This window comes from Platichthys flesus, chromosome 3, assembly GCF_949316205.1.
Source record: "Platichthys flesus chromosome 3, fPlaFle2.1, whole genome shotgun sequence".
In the NCBI taxonomy this organism is placed as follows: Eukaryota; Metazoa; Chordata; class Actinopteri; order Pleuronectiformes; family Pleuronectidae; genus Platichthys; species Platichthys flesus.
The window spans coordinates 15,370,044-15,387,461 of NC_084947.1; the positions used below are offsets into that span (position 1 = coordinate 15,370,044).

The 17,418-nt window shown below is 42.0% G+C and overlaps 1 protein-coding gene across 5 annotated transcripts in view; it reads left to right on the forward strand.

The window, feature by feature from the left end:
- LOC133933229 (uncharacterized) overlaps nt 1–17,418 on the forward strand; it is a 296,679-nt gene that overhangs the window by 75,793 nt on the left and 203,468 nt on the right. For all 5 annotated transcript variants that reach the window (XM_062380198.1, XM_062380213.1, XM_062380189.1 and 2 more), the window contains one exon: nt 3,106–3,218. In XM_062380198.1, the coding sequence (XP_062236182.1) occupies nt 3,106–3,218 (113 nt within the window). The remainder of the gene's footprint in view (nt 1–3,105; nt 3,219–17,418) is intronic.

The window sequence follows — 17,418 nt, forward strand, 5'->3', positions numbered from 1 at the left end:
AGAGGATTCAGGGGGCGGGGGGGGGGGGGGGGGAATTACTTGTTCGGACAAAGAAACATGAGAATGTCCTTTCACTACAAATGTACCAATTTACATTTAGACGGAGCCGATTACATCCATTTCCACCATACTTTATTTCTTTCTCCTCTTCTTTTTTCCTACCACCCCCACATCTCAATTCATTATCATTCATAAAACATTAGTGGAAGAGTGGAGAAAAAACTTTCAATTGAAAATTTCTATTTTTCTCATTGATTCCAGGCTTCTCTCCTTCCTTCTCCTCCCAGCTTACGCCGTGGGTTTGAACACTCGCAGTGTGGTCGGACTCCTGCAGTTTAATGGCGACGGCACTGTTACACAGCTCAGCTCCATCGCATCAAAGATGGCTAACCAACCATGGTACCCTCATACATTCTCAGAGCGCGGAGCTGAACACTGTGTAATCGTCTTCCATCCCACCACGTTTATTTTTAGACCAATGGGCCTGTAGTGATTGGACTCACCGATCGAGCATCAAAACCCACAATTTGACTTTGATTCATAATAATAATAATAATAATAAAATCGTGTTTTTAAGTCTTCGTTAGGCCGTTGAGTTCCCCGGCCATTTTGTCAACGTGTGGAAAACAGCTTCTCCTGGCTTAAGTCATTCATTCTAGCGTCTAATTCCCTCTCTTTGGCCACTTAAAGCATAAACCTCCATTTAGTCCTGGTATTCCCGCCTCTGGCTCTATCTGCACACAGTAATTAAGATTCCATTCTGCTCTGAATAGGAACGTTAAGATGGAGGGTTATCACTGGGCTTCTGTAGGCTCACCCAGTGAAACACCTATAGTGACCTCTCTGATTTACCCAAAAAGGGGTCCCTCCCGCCCCTCGATATCCCCCACCAACCCCCCATGGCCTTCTTGTTGTGTGGTCCCCTCTCTTCGGCTCTCTCATTACTCTGCGTGCAAAGGCGTGGGAGGCGGGTGGCGGGTGGCGGTGGGAGAGCGGGGCGGTTGCAGAGGAGGGCTTCTGTCCCTGGATGAGTGAGTGTGGATAAGAAGTTGTTTGAATTCATAATTGTGCTCTTGTGAAGGGGGAGATTTGTAAAGCAAGGCTGGGTTCATTGTGTGGCAGTGCGAGTCCAGTGGAGGGTGTGAGACGCTCAAAGCTAATGTAATCTACGCTATTAGAGAGGGTTAATTAGCTGCTGAACTGGAGCCTGAAGAGCAGGCAGAGCAGGAGAGACACCGAGAGTGCGACACAGAGAGGGGGGGCGTGGGGGGGGGGGGCATGGGGATAGAGAGGTCTTCAGGGAGTCATTAGAGACTGCTTGTTGTAATACAGCCACACAGTCAATAGGACTGCTCTGAGGAGCAGAAGAAAGACGTGGAGGGGACGAGTTCACACCACGAGAAAAGTGTCTGGATGTCAGCAGCTCTGCCACCGTGCATATGTTGAGAAACCAGAGATTTATTTTATCGTTTTGTTTTGATCTACTGCCAAATAAAGTTTTTGGGGGTTTGTTTTTCACCTAAAACATTTTTGTGATTGGTTTGGCCATTATAGAAATATTGTAAATATCAATCAAGGTTACAGCATCACCACTTTTCCACATATATACCAATATTATGATACATTAGTTCTCTGCTATTTCATGGGAAAGTTGGAAAAATGAAAAATTATTGTTTATTTTATAAATATTGAGCTCTCTTTTTTTTAAGTCTTGTCAATGGAGCGCTCATTATGGTGTGCCTTACTAAATGGACTTCATGCTTTACCCTCATGAGGTTATTTGTGCACGTTTTCATTTATTTGATTTATTTAACAGTACACAGTAGAGGAAAAACTTAATTCAAGCTTTTTTCTGTAATGGCCCTTCAACTTCCAGTCGTTGCTGTGAATAAATATCGCAGCGCAGTGACGTCATGTTGGATCTCAACAACTTTATAATGGTCTGTCTTACAAATAATACAAATTATCAAATTAAGCAGTTCCAATTGAGAAGTATTGATTTCTTTAAACTGGCATGAATGTTTAAACTAAACTGGAATTATATGTTATTCTTGAACCCGCCTCCTTTGTTTTGAGCCTTTTTATGGTTTGCATTGTCGTGCACACAAAGATGCCACCGATCTATTAGGTATATCTTTATTACCCATCAAAGTAGTATACTGGCCCTCACTGCACTTCTATAATGACAAGGCCTGAATACCTTGTTCTCAGTATTCTCTTCTTCATTGCTTTATGTAAGTGGAAGTCCTCATCTTGAAGTAGCTCCGGTGAAGCTCTGCTGGCCCCCTGCTACCACTCTATTTGTATTTATCACTGTGTCCTCTGCTAGTCCATCCTACGCTTGCCATGGGTCTCTTGTCGCTCTGAGCAAAAACTTCACTTAAGATGTGTAGTATGTGGTGTTCCCCTGGCATTTTAATGCAGATTAATTACTTTCCCTGGCTGAAACGACCCATTTTTGTTTGTTCGTGGATGTTTTTAGCTTTTTCTTGACCTTGGGGTGAAGAAAGAGAGAAAGCAAGAGAGGGAGGAAGGAAAAAAACCCCTCACCAGTAGACTTATACCCTCAATTTAATAGCCGAGTGAGGTGTTTCTCCAGCATCATCAGATCAATGGAGAGTAAATAGCCCACACTTCTTGTTTCACAGTGCAGTATTGATCTTTTCCTCAGCCTCAGCTTCCCTTTCCCCGGCATCTCGTGTCTTTCAACCCCTGGGACTGTGCTGATTGCCATAGATTGGACAAGCTAACAAGCGCATGATGAGGAACCAGGCTTTCTTTTCTTCTCATAGGCTGTTTCATTTTTTTTTCTTTGTGGCACTGGCATGAACACACACAGAAAGACAGACATACACACTGGGACTTAAAAACATCAGATGTACACAGCTCAGTGCCATGAAGGAGTGTGTTTTTTCTTTCTTGTTCCCTCTGTTGTTCACCTCGTTCTGTCTTCATCCACACTGAGAGGAACTACTGTAGCAGCGCCTGTCTTCGGGATGTTTGCCAGGGCTGAAGGAGTCGAGCAACTTAACTACAGAGAAACTCCGAGAGACAGTGTGTTTCTTCACCTCACCGGGAACTTTACATTTTTTTTTCTTTTTCCAGCTGGCACCGCGTTTGTTCCAGAGTCTTCCGTCATCTCTGAAAGTATCTCAAGTGGCCTGCGGGGAGCGACATACCCTGTTTGCGCTGGAGGACGGCAGCGTGGCGGCATGTGGGTAAGTTCTGTGTCAATGCAGCCAACAGTCCAAACCTGAGGGGGATAGGAGGAGAGGCGAGGAGGCAAACCCTCCCCACAAACCCCAACCCTCCTGATGTTTCTGCATAGGCAAATAAGGGCCAAGGGAAAGATCGAAGGGTGGTGTGCGTGCGTTGGGTACATTGATGAGAAATCATTGGGTATTTAAACTTAGCCTTTCGTGCTTTTGTGCGTGTGTGTGCTCACTTGTTTGCATATGTGTGGGCAAGTGTTTGTGTCTCCGTTTCTGCTCGGCATGCAAAGTTGTAATAAATCTTGTTGAGTGCTGGTAAGTGAGGCGCATGTGCTGCTGGGTGGCTTGGAATCAATATGAAGTGTGTTTATTGAATCCAATAGTTGTGTTTGTGGAGAAGGAGAATAAACCAGCTGGAATAAGTGATCAGATTTGCTTTTAAGGCTCATTACCAGCCTGTTGGGCATATAGATCTGCTTCTGAACAGCACAGTGGATTGGACAAGTTTATGCGTGAACACAGCCAACATGATATACTTACATATTTCTTCATCCACTTAGTAAAATAAATATGGATTTTTGTTTACCTTCGCAATCTTTAATTGAGTTGTCTTCAGCAACGTTCGGTCTTCATTCAACATCCTAATGTGGATGTTACTAAAACTGGTTTAAGTTGGTCTTGTATTTATTCATGTATTTTACATTTGAGGGTTGGTAGTAAAACAAATTGTGGATTATTGAAATTATATTTGATTCCTCCATCTTCCACAATCATTCCTATTTGAGATGCTATGTTTGTGCTAGTATTGTTAATCCTTAAAGATTATTCAGCCCATCGGACCTAAGACTTGTCTTTAAAAGTGAGGATTCCTAGTACAAAACCATAAAATCTGCAAAAATCAGATTCTTAGATTAAGAAAATCTGTTATTAGTTTACAATATTAATTACTAACGAGAAACTTGTCTTAGAAGGATGTGTTTGTGCGCATTGTGTGAATAATTCTGAAATTTGTAACATCTGAATTACATTTGAGTACCTGTAGAATACTAAGTAGTTTAATTGAAGTAAAGCACTTTGGCACAAATAGCAGAAATGCACTCTAAAGATAAAACTGTATGTTCTAGTGTGTGATTTTAAAGATGTTTGCTGAATTGTACCTCGTACTTAGGGTAATACATATATTTTCAGAAACAGGATATATTCTCATTGTTTAGAGGAGTTGAAATGTTTTTGTCATGCTGGACCTTCTCTGCCATTAAAACACAGCTGTTTACTAAGAATCAGGCTTATACAAAGAGTCATAGCATTATTGGACAATGATGAATTCAGTTCAGTCAGAAGTACAAAAATAACATTTTTAATGAATTTGGTTGAGAGATTTGTATTATAACAATGAGACAAACAGGGAACATAAAGAGGGAAGCATACATTAAATGGTCCAGCTGGCTGGGAGTCGAACCAGCAACCTGCTGCTTTTGGACACATATGCTCATGTGCTATGCACCTTTATGTATATTCAAGTTTGGTCAGGCTTTGCTTTTGCTCACTCTTCCAAATTCAAAATAACATATCTATCATTCTCACAGAAGCAATCAATACCAAAGGTAAATCACTGTTACCTGTCCTTATTTATTATCTCTTCACCTATGACTCACCCCTAACCACACACACACACACACACACACACACACACACACACACACACAAAGACTTGTGCACACACACACACTCACATATTTCTCCCCCATTCCTCCCTCTCTTCTTGGCTCCCAGTGTTTGCATGTGATATTTTAGGCGACTCTGGGAGGGATGACAGTTCTAACTAGGCCTATTAGGTAACCCTCAGGGTGCCCTCAACACTGATTTGAGCACCATTAATTTTCTATTATGGAGTGCTAAAGATGTGCCCCTGCACAGTCATTCACCTGGCTTATTGAGTCTCACACACACCAATTGTGGACTTTTCCAGGGTAGTGTTGCTGAAGGTTTAGTGCGGCCCTCTGGGGAGCTAATTTATTATTTGCAGATATTGATCTGGCAGGGTAGGCCAGCCAAGCAGTGGCCGATGTTGACTCTGCTCTGGCCTGTGGCGACTTTAACCCTTTCCAGCCTGAAGTAGATTCGCAATAAAATGGATGGTCAGTGGCTGTCATAACACTGCTATTAGTAGTTCCCATTCCTTTGTCTGTTCAGTGTTTTGTTTAAATTAGGAAGGGATGGAAGTAATTTGCAATAAGGAGAGGATAGATTGTATCGCTCTAGATATAGACCTTTTCCCTTCCTCTTGCAAACAGACAAACAAGCAGACCTTCACATACACATACACACACGTATACACACATATACACACACACACACGCTGTCTGGCCTGTCCAGGGGAAATAAAATCACAGTTAAGAGGAAGGAAAACAAATTTAGAAGGTCACACAAAACATTTATCAAGCTGTGGGTGTCTGGTGGGTAAATAACGGAGGGACAGCAAAGGGCATGACTCTTAAACCACCAGATAACCACAGCAGATCATCACACACAGTCTCGAGATTCACTGCTGAGAACGGATATTTCTCAGAGGGTTGCCTTCAGAGCATTTGCTAATATTCTCTCCCCTGTATTGCTCTTTTATTTTGAACATAAAACTGAGTTATTACAGCATACACCCGTGTGAGTGAAATGAAAGTTATCATGGAGAGAGACAGAAAAGAGAGAACTCCTACACAGACACTTTTGATAAAATGACATCTTTGATAAAGTGTAAAGTAATGCAATGCACCCAATATGTAGGAGGAAACCCAGTATTGAAAAGGGGAACCCATCTGCGCTTAAGCTACCTGGGTTACATATACAGAGCATTTCTGTGCAAGTTGTACATCCCAGACCTTTTACTCTATTAGTCTTAATTTAAATGTGAACTACAAGGGTTGTCGGTGGTGAACATCCCTTTTACAAGGCACAATATCAGTCTCCTCAACATGTCTGATTAAAAAAATTAAGATTCATGACTTATGCTCTGGGAAATCAATGGAAATGTTGAAAAATTCAATGTTTCTCGCAATATTAAAGAAAGTGAAAAAAAAAAAAATGAATTGGTTCTTCCCTCAGCCATTTGCATGTTTCGTAATAATCCGTCCAGTAGTTTTTGAATTATACTACAAACAAATGCAAATGAAAACACAATATTCTTGGCAGAGAGACCCGTGAAATGACTTATAACGAAACAAATAACCCTTGTTAGACTTGACATCTGTCTTAATTGTTATCTTAATTAAGACAGACGGACAGTATCCTGAAAAGGAAACAGTCCTGCTCTATCCTATGATCTAACAGAAAATAAGTTGAGCCAAAAAACAGGTTTCCAGGAGAGATGAACAAGGGAGAACATGGATATTACATTACATACAATGTCATTGTGTGTATGACTGTAGTACTGTACTTCACGCACACACGCACAAACACACACGCGGGATACCACAGGTTTCTGCCCAGGGACCAATAAGTTGCATCCCAAAGGCCTCCTCAAGGCCTTCCTACAACCTCAGACTCAGCTTGGCCTATCTCAACCCTAATTGGTATTTAATGTTCTCACTGAACCTTAGAGGTCAAACAGCAGTGTGTGTTTGTGTGTGTGTGTGTGTGTGTGTGTGTTAATGTTTGTGTTAAGGTGCTGAGCCAAGTGTGTCACAGGGGGTATTACCAAGAAGGGCAAAGAGGAAAAGCTACAGATTGCACGGTTATGGGGGCGTCCTGTGATGACTGCTGGGTAGCCTGAATGGAGGATGAATCATGATAGATGTCCAGAGAGGAATTATGGGGGATAATAGACCACCAATTTCCTTTATACTGGTTGTTATTATAGCGTTTTACCTGATCTTTATGGCCTAGAACATAAAATAAAGGTCAAGAAATTTCCCAGGGATGAAAGTGCCTCCAACCAATCCAAATTTGTCCAGACTACCTCTGCAAAGACGATTTCATGGTTGACAAGCCCGTCTCTTGTTGAATTTGGCTTAACCTCAGATGTTGGCCCATATTCATCTTCCATATTCATGTGAATCACTTCAACTGAGGTGGAGGTCAAAGAGAAGACATCGCTGATGAGGAAACATGGTGTAGTGGATTTTCCACTGTTTTGCTGCATGGTCTCTGCTAATGCTGTTATGAAAGAGTGGGCAGTCTGCCCATGGAGCCCTGATGGGGAGGAAGACGGAGGGAGGAAGCCACCCCACGCTCCCTTTGTCTCGTTCCGTGCCACTTCCAAAACTCAATTGTCTGCCTTTTGCCAGAGACCACAGTCTGTGGAGACGCTCAATGCAGCTGTCTACACTCAGGGAGAGGAAAGGAAAAGGGAAGAAAAGAAGATGACAAATAAAGATGGAGGTGGGCCGAAATACATGAAATGGGGCCAAGTAAGATATTACCCACCATTCCTTCTTTCGAGATGCCTCTGGCATATCATTCAGTGCTTGATCTACCAGGTCAGATGGCTATGAATAAGACATATATGAGTAGTATTTGTAATAATTAGACTGGTTCCATACAAAGAGACACACCTTGAATGACCATAAAAATTGTGAAATTTTACAGTTTTTTTTTATGTTACATGCTCCTGCCTTATCATAAAAATGTCATTGGATTTACATTCATTACAGAGCTTTGGAACCTTTGCCAATAAAAAATTGCTCTATATGTAAAAGGAGTACATGTGGTTCTAAAGCAACACACTTGTCAATAAGCATCAAGCAGCAGTCGCTGATGTGCCTGCTGTCTCATCAGTAATCAGGCCAATCTGCTTTAGCAGAAAATGGCCGTACAAGGCGCAGCATTGATGGAAATGCCTCATTTCAACTTCATGGTGCCTTGAGAAGGCAAAGCAAATCAGCAAATGTTCATGAATTTGACAGCAGACGCGTGGAAATTCTATGACAACTAGTTGGATTCGGTGAGCTGAGTGCCAGCACTTTGCATTAAGTTACACTAAACACTAATTGGATGCTACCTGGCTCGACATCACTAGCAGTTCCGAACCGGATCAGGATCTGGCTCTGACAAACAGCAAGCTCTCTGGTGTTTCTGGCTGATTGCTCTTAGCAAAGGGAAAACTGAAGCGATGATGAGAAAAAAAAATCCCCTCTCTTCTTCTCTCGCAAAAGCCCTCGGCCCTCTTGGCACAGTGCTAGCTTTTTGATTTTTCCTAATGTCCCTGAAATTGATTTTCAGCCATGATTGCATTGCCTCTCAGAGGATAATCAAAGATTTTGAATAATTGCTGCAGTATGACTGTTGAATGGGGAATAACAAGAATAGTGGCTACTTCCCCTCGCTGTCATTTATAGAACAATTTCAGCTGAGCACTACAGTATGACTTCACAACATACCTTCCAAATGGTTCCCAGTTGTAAGCATGACACCATTTGCTTCGCTGGATAAAACTCCTGCCGAGATTTGATAATCACGAAACATACCATGATGTCACAGCTTCGGAAATGTGCTTGGTTTGGTTTTATCACAAAAGGAAAGTATAATTCAGGTAGCTAATATGTAATCACTCGTTATTTCTCTTTTGGCTATGAGGGGGAAAAAGGAAACAAGAAATAAATGACTTCCCTTATCCTGTCTGATTCCTACACAGTTGGAGAGAAAAGCTTCTTGTCTCCTGAATCCCTGCTACACCAGCCCGGCAACACATTAGCTCTCCGTAACATTTTCCCTGCATAATCTGGCTGTCATTGATTTAAAAACATCCCGGAGAAGTCGTTTTGTGCCGTTTCTCCTGGTTGCCTCGTGCAAAGGAGACATCACCGTCCTGGAGCCACCCTTTTGTGCCACATTGAACGATGGGCTCTCGTTGAACGTGGGAATGTAACCGGTGTTTGCAGGGGGAGAAACAGATTGATTAGAGGGCCGGGGAAGATTAATAAGCTGCGCAGGGCAGTTATGACATACATTGTTTCACACATGCCCTGTAGAGGTGTGACTCCCAAAATGCATCATTGTATAAAATATTGACCCCAAGCATATCATTACTCTTTCTCCCATGTGCTTGCTTTGCTCTCAGAAGGAGGCTTCTAAACAGTGATAGACTATTCTCGCCCTTTTGTGAATTTCCATAAAAACCTTAAACAAAAAGTGTACTGTGTGGACTCCAAATCCTGTCATGTACCTAGAGAGCCGAATCAGGAGCACAAGAGCACAGGCCACATTGTCTGGTGCCAACACTTAATAAAAGTGTCTTTCTCCCTGCTAGCCAGAAGGAATCTGTCCCTGACAACAGAGCCAGACAAATGAGAGACCTCTGGCAGTGCAGTAGGAGGCTGGAGTGAGATGCAACCTTGAGGAACAAACTGCACAACCCCAGCGACTTTTTTACTTTTACACGAGGGCCCATTGTTACTAATTTTGTAGAGCTCGGCTCTGTGAGTTACAACTGGAATGAAATTCCTGATAGCATCATGCTATGAATGGCATAACTCTGTATTTGTTATTGCTGATTTATTTCACTGAGATATATAAAGTCTAAACCCATTTAACACAATAACCTTGAGCAGTGGCTGACACAGCTCAGCAACACATGATCAAAAGTTAATAAAGTTCACTGATCCACAAGCTCGTATTGTGGGAAGAAAATCTAAGAAGCCCTGGAGGCAGTTAAAAAACCCACTGACATACGGGGTAAATAGCAATGAAGTGAACCCTTTGGAATCACCAGACGCAAATTGATAAATTCCTTAAAAAATTGGGTAAGATCTTAATCTAAGTAACAACTATGAAGAAACAAGAAAATGCAGTTCTTATCAATCATTCAAACATGCAGTGTGCAAGTTGGAGAAAAGCTCTGTCAACTCCCAGGCTGATGACATTTAACAAAGCTATTTGGAGTCAGGAGTTAATCTGGCCTTAAATCAATGAAACCATGTTGATGGTGTGTGTTAGAGCTACTTTGACTCAAACAATTTTCTCCAGTATTTTTTTTTTGTGTTCATGTTGCTCCACAAACAAATCTCAAACATGTTATTTTCATTAATTTATTATTTGCCAACAGCTGGAAGCATTTACTAAGTTATTTAATACATTTTTGGTTTTTACGTTTTTCAGATCAGTCAGTTAACTTGTCTTGAAATGTCTATAAAAAAATGACCATTTAGTAATTGGGCAACTCTCCCTAGAATGAGGTGCACAAAAGCACAACACAGAATCAAGTTCAGTTTACAGCTAAATGCTTAAATAAATAATTTGATCTCATCACCATCCCTGTTTATGAATCTATTTTAGACAAATCAGCAATCAGACATGCTGTCCACCACAGAAGAAACCAACGCTCCCCAAAATAATAATAAAAACATCTAAGTGCATCTGAAGTTTGCTAAAGAACATCTTGAAACTCCACCACCCTAGCTACTGGGGAAATATTTTGTGCACTGATGAAACCAAGGCTGGATTGTTTGGGAAGAACAGCCTGTGCTACATATGTAGTAAAAAAGAGAACTGCATACCAACATGAACATTTTCAAAAGAATGGGATGGATTCAAGGTCATAGTGACCTTGACCTTTGACCACCAAAAACAAATCAATTTATTCTTCAGTCCGAGGGAATGTTTGTGTCAAATTTGAGGATAATTCCCTCAAGGTGCTCTTGAGATGAGTGGGACGGACGAATGGATGGACAACACAAAACAGAGTGTCTCCCATCATGGCTGTTGCAAAGCAGTCACAATACAATAAGGAAACAATCAAGTGTTGAGACTTAATTTTCTCAGCAAACAGTGTGAAGTTGATCCAGAGATCACCAGGCTACCCAGATTTTTGGGGTTATTTAATCAAACTGCTCTTAACTCTAGAATGTGAATGGAAATTATGATGTGACTTAAAACAAATATCGAGTTAGATGCAATGATGATGATTTATTTCCAAAAGGTCAAAGATAAACTTCATAGAGACACCATAATGTTCTCCAAAAAACCCTTTTAGCCATTATTAAATATCAAAACTAATAACAATGATTAGCCAGCCACAAATTTCAGTTATAAACATGTATTTGTTATCTGAAAAAACTAAAGATGAAGCATTGGGATGTTTGATTCAGAGATTATTTAAGGTGAACAGATTAAGGGATATCACTTGGGCTTTATATAAATCAACAAAACTGTTAATGTCCTTTTTTAACTTAATGCAATTATAACAAACAATTGGATTAAACTGCTTTACTCCCTTTTTGGAGGCAGTCATGGATTGAGCAACGTTTTGCCCAATTTTAGTTTAACTCACTGTTGTAACTGCTAGTGTAATTTCTGTGTGAAGTCTGAATTTTATTTCCAATTATTCAAATAGCAATGTTTGATATTATCTCAAATTAGCTTTCATGTGAGATTTTCCACACTTGTTTGCCTGTGACTTGCTGGAGGCATGGCTTTGTTTCCTTTCTATTTAATTTGCTGCCAACCTGTTTTATTTATTTCTGCGGTTGCAGAAAAATGCCTTTTGACCTTGATGATTACAAAAAAGTAAGTGAATTGAAAACGCACCGATACCCAGAATTCAATGGACTGGTGCCGCAAGGTCATTCATCTTCCTACCTTGGTGCGGTTTCAGTTTTGCAGTGGTCAGATTTTAGTTCCCGCTTTGCTGTTTTCATTATCTTAAGAGGGCAGAGGAGAGCCTTTTAGCAAGCGACCTTATAAACTTAAATTTCCAATTGGGTATGCCAGCACATAGACATACCCACACTCACCACACCATCTGTTATGTGCCCCCTCCCAACCCATGTAAACCCAGAACATGTATACAAAGTCACTATTTAATGCTGAGGAGAAACATAGCTGCTGCACTTTACCCTCTATAACTCCACTGATGATTTAATATCATTTCATTGGGGGACTCATTTATTAGACTTTAAAAAAAAAGGGCCACTTTTCATTTTAGAAGCAGTGTCCTGAGAAACGTCATGGATTTTCTTACAGATGTCTTTGGGGTCTTCATGATGGAATCAATTGAATTTATGTGGAAAACAGTAAAGAAATGATTTTGCAATGAACACTAAGAACTGGTTCCAGGATGATTTACTGTAAATGGAATAAATTGTAGCTCAAACTAATTATTTTATTAAATAAGGGAAGCCTCTGCCACCATGCATATCTATCAATGTTGCCTTTTCTATTGCATTGCACCATATTAATAAATATATAGACAATACACAAATTAAAAAGATAACTGATTCCAGTTCTCGGCTGAGATGCACCTTGTTTTACAGCATATTGCACCTTTCCCTCTTTGTCTCCACAAGCCTGGCCTTTCTCACCCACACACCCACACACCCACACACACACACCCACACATACGCACACAATCATGCATTACAGCCATATCACTTATGACACCTGTAAAATATGGTGCTAATGATGTCTACAGTGGATGAATGGCTGAATGAACATGCCATAGGTCTGTATAGCACCGTGTTCACCTTGGGGTCACTCATTCGATTCAGGGTCTGCTAGGTGCTGATCAGAAATCATTTCCATCTAATGGTGGAGAAGAGGCGGTGAAAGCCGGCAAGCGGCATGTCGATGGTCCCTGGGCTCTCAGGTCCCTTCATAATACGGGATAAACCATTAGAGCCACCACTGCTTCCTCCACCTGCCGCCGTAGTGCACACATTTAGCGATTGTTGTGGTCTTTATGTATGAGTAAGTGTTCCCGTAACAAAAGTGAGTTTATCTGTTTGCTTTTTATCTTGGCGACAGATCATTCAATCATGTGTTTATGGTCGCACCGCACCGTAATCTTTTGTCTTTTGTACGGTTAGGAAACCATTCGTGGTTGCTGAAGAAGAGTGTTTTATTACACTGGGCAGAGATGTCAACACTTTAAGATTACTCTCTGCAGTGGACCCGTGGATACCTGTAAAAAAACGATTTCGCTGTCACGTCCCATTCTCAGCAAAATGTAGGTTTATACTCACAATCGCTGATATAGTTGTGTAGTTTGTTCCCTGTCTGTCACACCACTGTTCATGTCATCCAAAAAAATCTCTATTTATCTTCCTAGAATATTATTTAAAAAAGACTAATGCAATAATTGGATTTCCAAGCTTGTCAGACAGTGATCTCTCGATTTGTGTAAATTACATAAGCATTTTATGTTTGTTTACGTTCGTAACGGTAATTGCATTTTATCGACCTTTGTTGGTATTTGTGAAACTTGAATAATTAATAATTTGGTGCAAGAGATCTAAAACATTAATGCTTGTGTATGCAGTAATATTTACTGTGTTGATGGTGGGGGGGAAAGTGGTGGAGGACAAAATAGAGGTAAGGGGTCTGCTGGGTGAGAAATAGGAGAAGATTATCTGGGCTCTCCACTCTTTCTCTGCTTCCATTTAAGCACAGTGAGGCTGGTGTGGGGGGAGTATGTGAGGCAGGAGAGCAGGGAGCACGGGGCACTGTGTAGGCCGAGGCTCAGCATCTGCCAGCCCAGACTGTCCGTGGCTTGTTCCTTTTCCAGCACATCCTTATGTAATTATCTGTGATAAACTCCTCTGCAGTCGAGCCACAAATCCACATGTCAGAGAACAACTCTGTGAAAGCCCCATGCCATGAAGATTCACAAACACGCACACAAACACCGTCACGTGGACGCACAAATGTGCATTGTTACACGCCGCCTACTCACAACAAACAAAACTTTGGACTGCAGTGACAAGAGGGTTTTGTCTTTTGCAGGCAGGAGGATGGAGGGTATAATCCTGGCTTCCACACTGACACTCAGCAGAGTTCAGCAGACTTCAGTGGTTCCTGTCGTGCCCAGCACTTTCCCCTCTCAACACTAAGTTCCTTAAAGTCCCCATGACAAAGAACCTGCTGATACTCTACTGTGTCAGAACTGGCACTACAAGAAGTCCTGCCTCCACTTTCAGGCTGTGAACAACTTTTGACAACTCACTGCTCCACAGACAGAAGAGAGGGTTATTTTGCTCAATATGTTATGACCTCCTCTCCTGTCTCCCCTGATGCTTACCTCCGAAACATCATTCACATCGTTATAATTAGCCGTCAATGCATGCACATTGTCAAGATAATCATATTTTGTACCACATTTTGGTACAAATTGGGGCACAAAAATGAAGAACAATGGCCTGGTTTTGAGTTCAAAGAAATAATAACCATATTATTCTCTTGCCATGGCTTCTTATACAAGGGTTCTTGGATCTTCGTTTTGCTGTGTATTATCTAGTCTGATGCCAGCAGAACAGGGGCAGGGGATGACAATGGAGTGGTGTACTGCGGAAGACTGAAGGCTGTGCCAGCAGGATAAGAGAGTGAAAAACAGAGGAGGGTGGGGGTTTCATTAGCATAACTAGCGGGATGCCCAGAACCTTTCTGGAGTGGCATGTTTACGGCACCACGCTTGGCAAGAGCACACTCATTTTATGGGGTTTATTAAGGAGACAAGGGGAGGCACAAGCAGGATTTGGGATATTGTCGATGTGTGTGCGCCTTTTATGTGTGTGCTCGCATGTGTGCACGTACGAGTGTGCGCTACTTTTTTAATGCTCGTTCGGGCTGTTTTGTTTGCATGTGTGGGGTCTGAGAAGGAGGTGTGCTCGGTTTCAGCGGCTGTGTGGCGGCATCTAGCCTAACTACTTTTACATGTTTGTATTTTGGCTTAAGTGCCCTTTAAAAGCAATGAAATAGAAAGTGCATTCATAAGCCAATCCTCCAGAATAATCCCATTTCAGAGGAGCAGAGAATGGGGCTCTTTGTTGTGCTCTGGCTGCTTTCATCCCTCTGAGGTCATTTTCACAGAGCAAACAGGGAGACTCATTATCAACCTGCACCTGAGAGGTCAGAACCTGAACCCACCCACCCCCACCCGGCCCCCACAGCCCCCGCAGCCGTGCCGCCGCTCACTGCAGCCCCTGCTCCGCATTCGGGTTTATTAGCGCAGAACATCTTTTCCAGTGACTGAGCTTGCCCTTATTGTCTACAGCGGTCAGGGTCAAGTCAAGGGCGCTCAGCCTAGATTGGAATCATTTGTCACATGGTCTCGGACTGGAGCTGATTTCAGCACAGACCGGGGTGAGGAACACAGCGGTTCCAACACCACCTCTGACACAAGGAGCAGAGCAGAGCAGCCACTGGACTACGCAGATGGCCTCAGCATATTACACAGCACCTGCTTGCCAACAAAAAAGCCCCATCTTTTATCCTTTTCTTTTTTGCTGGCAAATTTAAGGGCAACGACAGGGGAGAGTGGCTTCAGAGCCTCAATGGAACATGCTCTCTGGATTGTCAGGTCATGTGTCTTGCAAGTGTTTTAGCCATTTCTGGGACCTTTGTCTCCCTTTGACGATCCAAAATTGCTTTGTGTGTGACTGTGATAATGACTACACCTTTTTTTTCCGGCAGATGACTTCCTAAATGATGTAAACCATTCAAAGTGTTGCAATTTGGACTGGGGGCACAGGGAAGGGCTTCTTTTTTTTCTCCTTCTACATTCATTGTCAGCAGGAGCTTGCATGAACAATGGATCGTGCTGAGGTAGCATGTGGAAAATGACTTTAATACACCATATAGAATGGCTTATTGCTTTGGTCAATAGGACTGCAGTAAAGATGGTGTATCCTGCCGCTTGGGAAGGTTAGACCTGTCATAGGGCCACAGTGACTGATACCCAGACCCTGCTTATGAGGTCCGTAATAGGTGTGCATGAGTGCGGGGGGACAGACTGACAAGCAAAGTTATAAAGGTTACATATGACACACATCTTGCCATTAAGCCTTAGATTAGTCCATATTTTTTCTTATTTTTACATCTAAGGCTATTTCATTCATGGCACAATAGGATGTCAAGGTGGCACTAAAAGTGCTACGCCATGAAAAACTGCGAAATAACAAATCTTAACGGAGCCCTGAATCAAATAAACAATATGTTTTCTGCAACCTAGTGAGGAGAACGAGTAGAAATAGTGGAAAAACAAGGGGAAATGAAAGATTGAGCATCAGACCATTTTAACTTGTTTTCCCTCAGAGAGGGCAAGTACGGAGGTGAAGGTCACAGAGAGACTAAGCACACAGCTCATAAACAGCACAGCTGGAGGAATCATTGAAATATAGCCCTTTGTTTTCTTGGGGCTGTAATTGGCCCCGGAGCCTTTCCCCCCCTTCCCGCTCTCACTGTTTCTCTGCACGTGTTTCGCACCAGCGTGCTGCAGTTTAGAGACACAGATTGTGAAGGCTAATGACTTTGGGGTCAAAGGGCACACCTGCGGTCACAGAAACAATACACAATACAATAAATACAGGAAAACATAAACAAACATATGGGGAAATAACAGTCATAGACATCCACTGTGGCCTCCCCCCACACAGCTTTATTGGGAAGCTGAAACTGTGATTAATACAGTAATAATATTGTTATATTTGGCCATTCTTTGTATTAAAGGTGGAGCAATATAATGTGACATTATGTTTCAAAATTGAAATTGACTGAAGGTCAGCGCCATTGTTTTTTTTTTCATCATATACATCACACGAGAGGCAAAGAAAACGCAAATTTCAGTTCTTTCAAAGGTTCTGTATTTTATTTAAAATCCTCTACTTCCATGCAACAATATGACATTTTCATCACCAGTGGTGCACTTTTCATAATTGCTGTTGTCTCACAAGGTCGGGGTCAGCTCATCTCTTCAGTTCTTTTTTTGGTCCAAACCACCTGACCTAGGCCCAGGATGACCCGTGAGGTCAGTTCCAACAGATGTCAGGGTCACCCAGCACGGTGGAGTTCTAAATGCATTGGTTCAGATATTCCTTTAAGGGTTTAGTTAACAGGTCAGCAGCATGCACAAATGTATAGTTACATAAATTAACAGAGCTTTTAATTCAGTCTTCATTCTGACTTCTAACTCAATCAAACCTTTATGAAAAACACCTACTATTACTTCAGGACATTTGAGAGGAATTTTGACATTCATTTAAGCATGTCAATATTGACACGGTACATGGGGCCCTACTGGGGAGCAAGATCAAGTTTGGATGCCTGTGTCTTTTTGTGTGCGTGTGTGATATCAAATGCATGCACTCGCAGCAGGTTTATTTTCATTAAGTTGACAGTGGTGGAACACCTCTTGAGGGATTAGCTCTGGAAGACAGCTGTCGCTCCTCCTGACTGGAGGCCTGAGATCTCTGAGTAGAGAGGAGAAAAACAGTATCAGATCCAG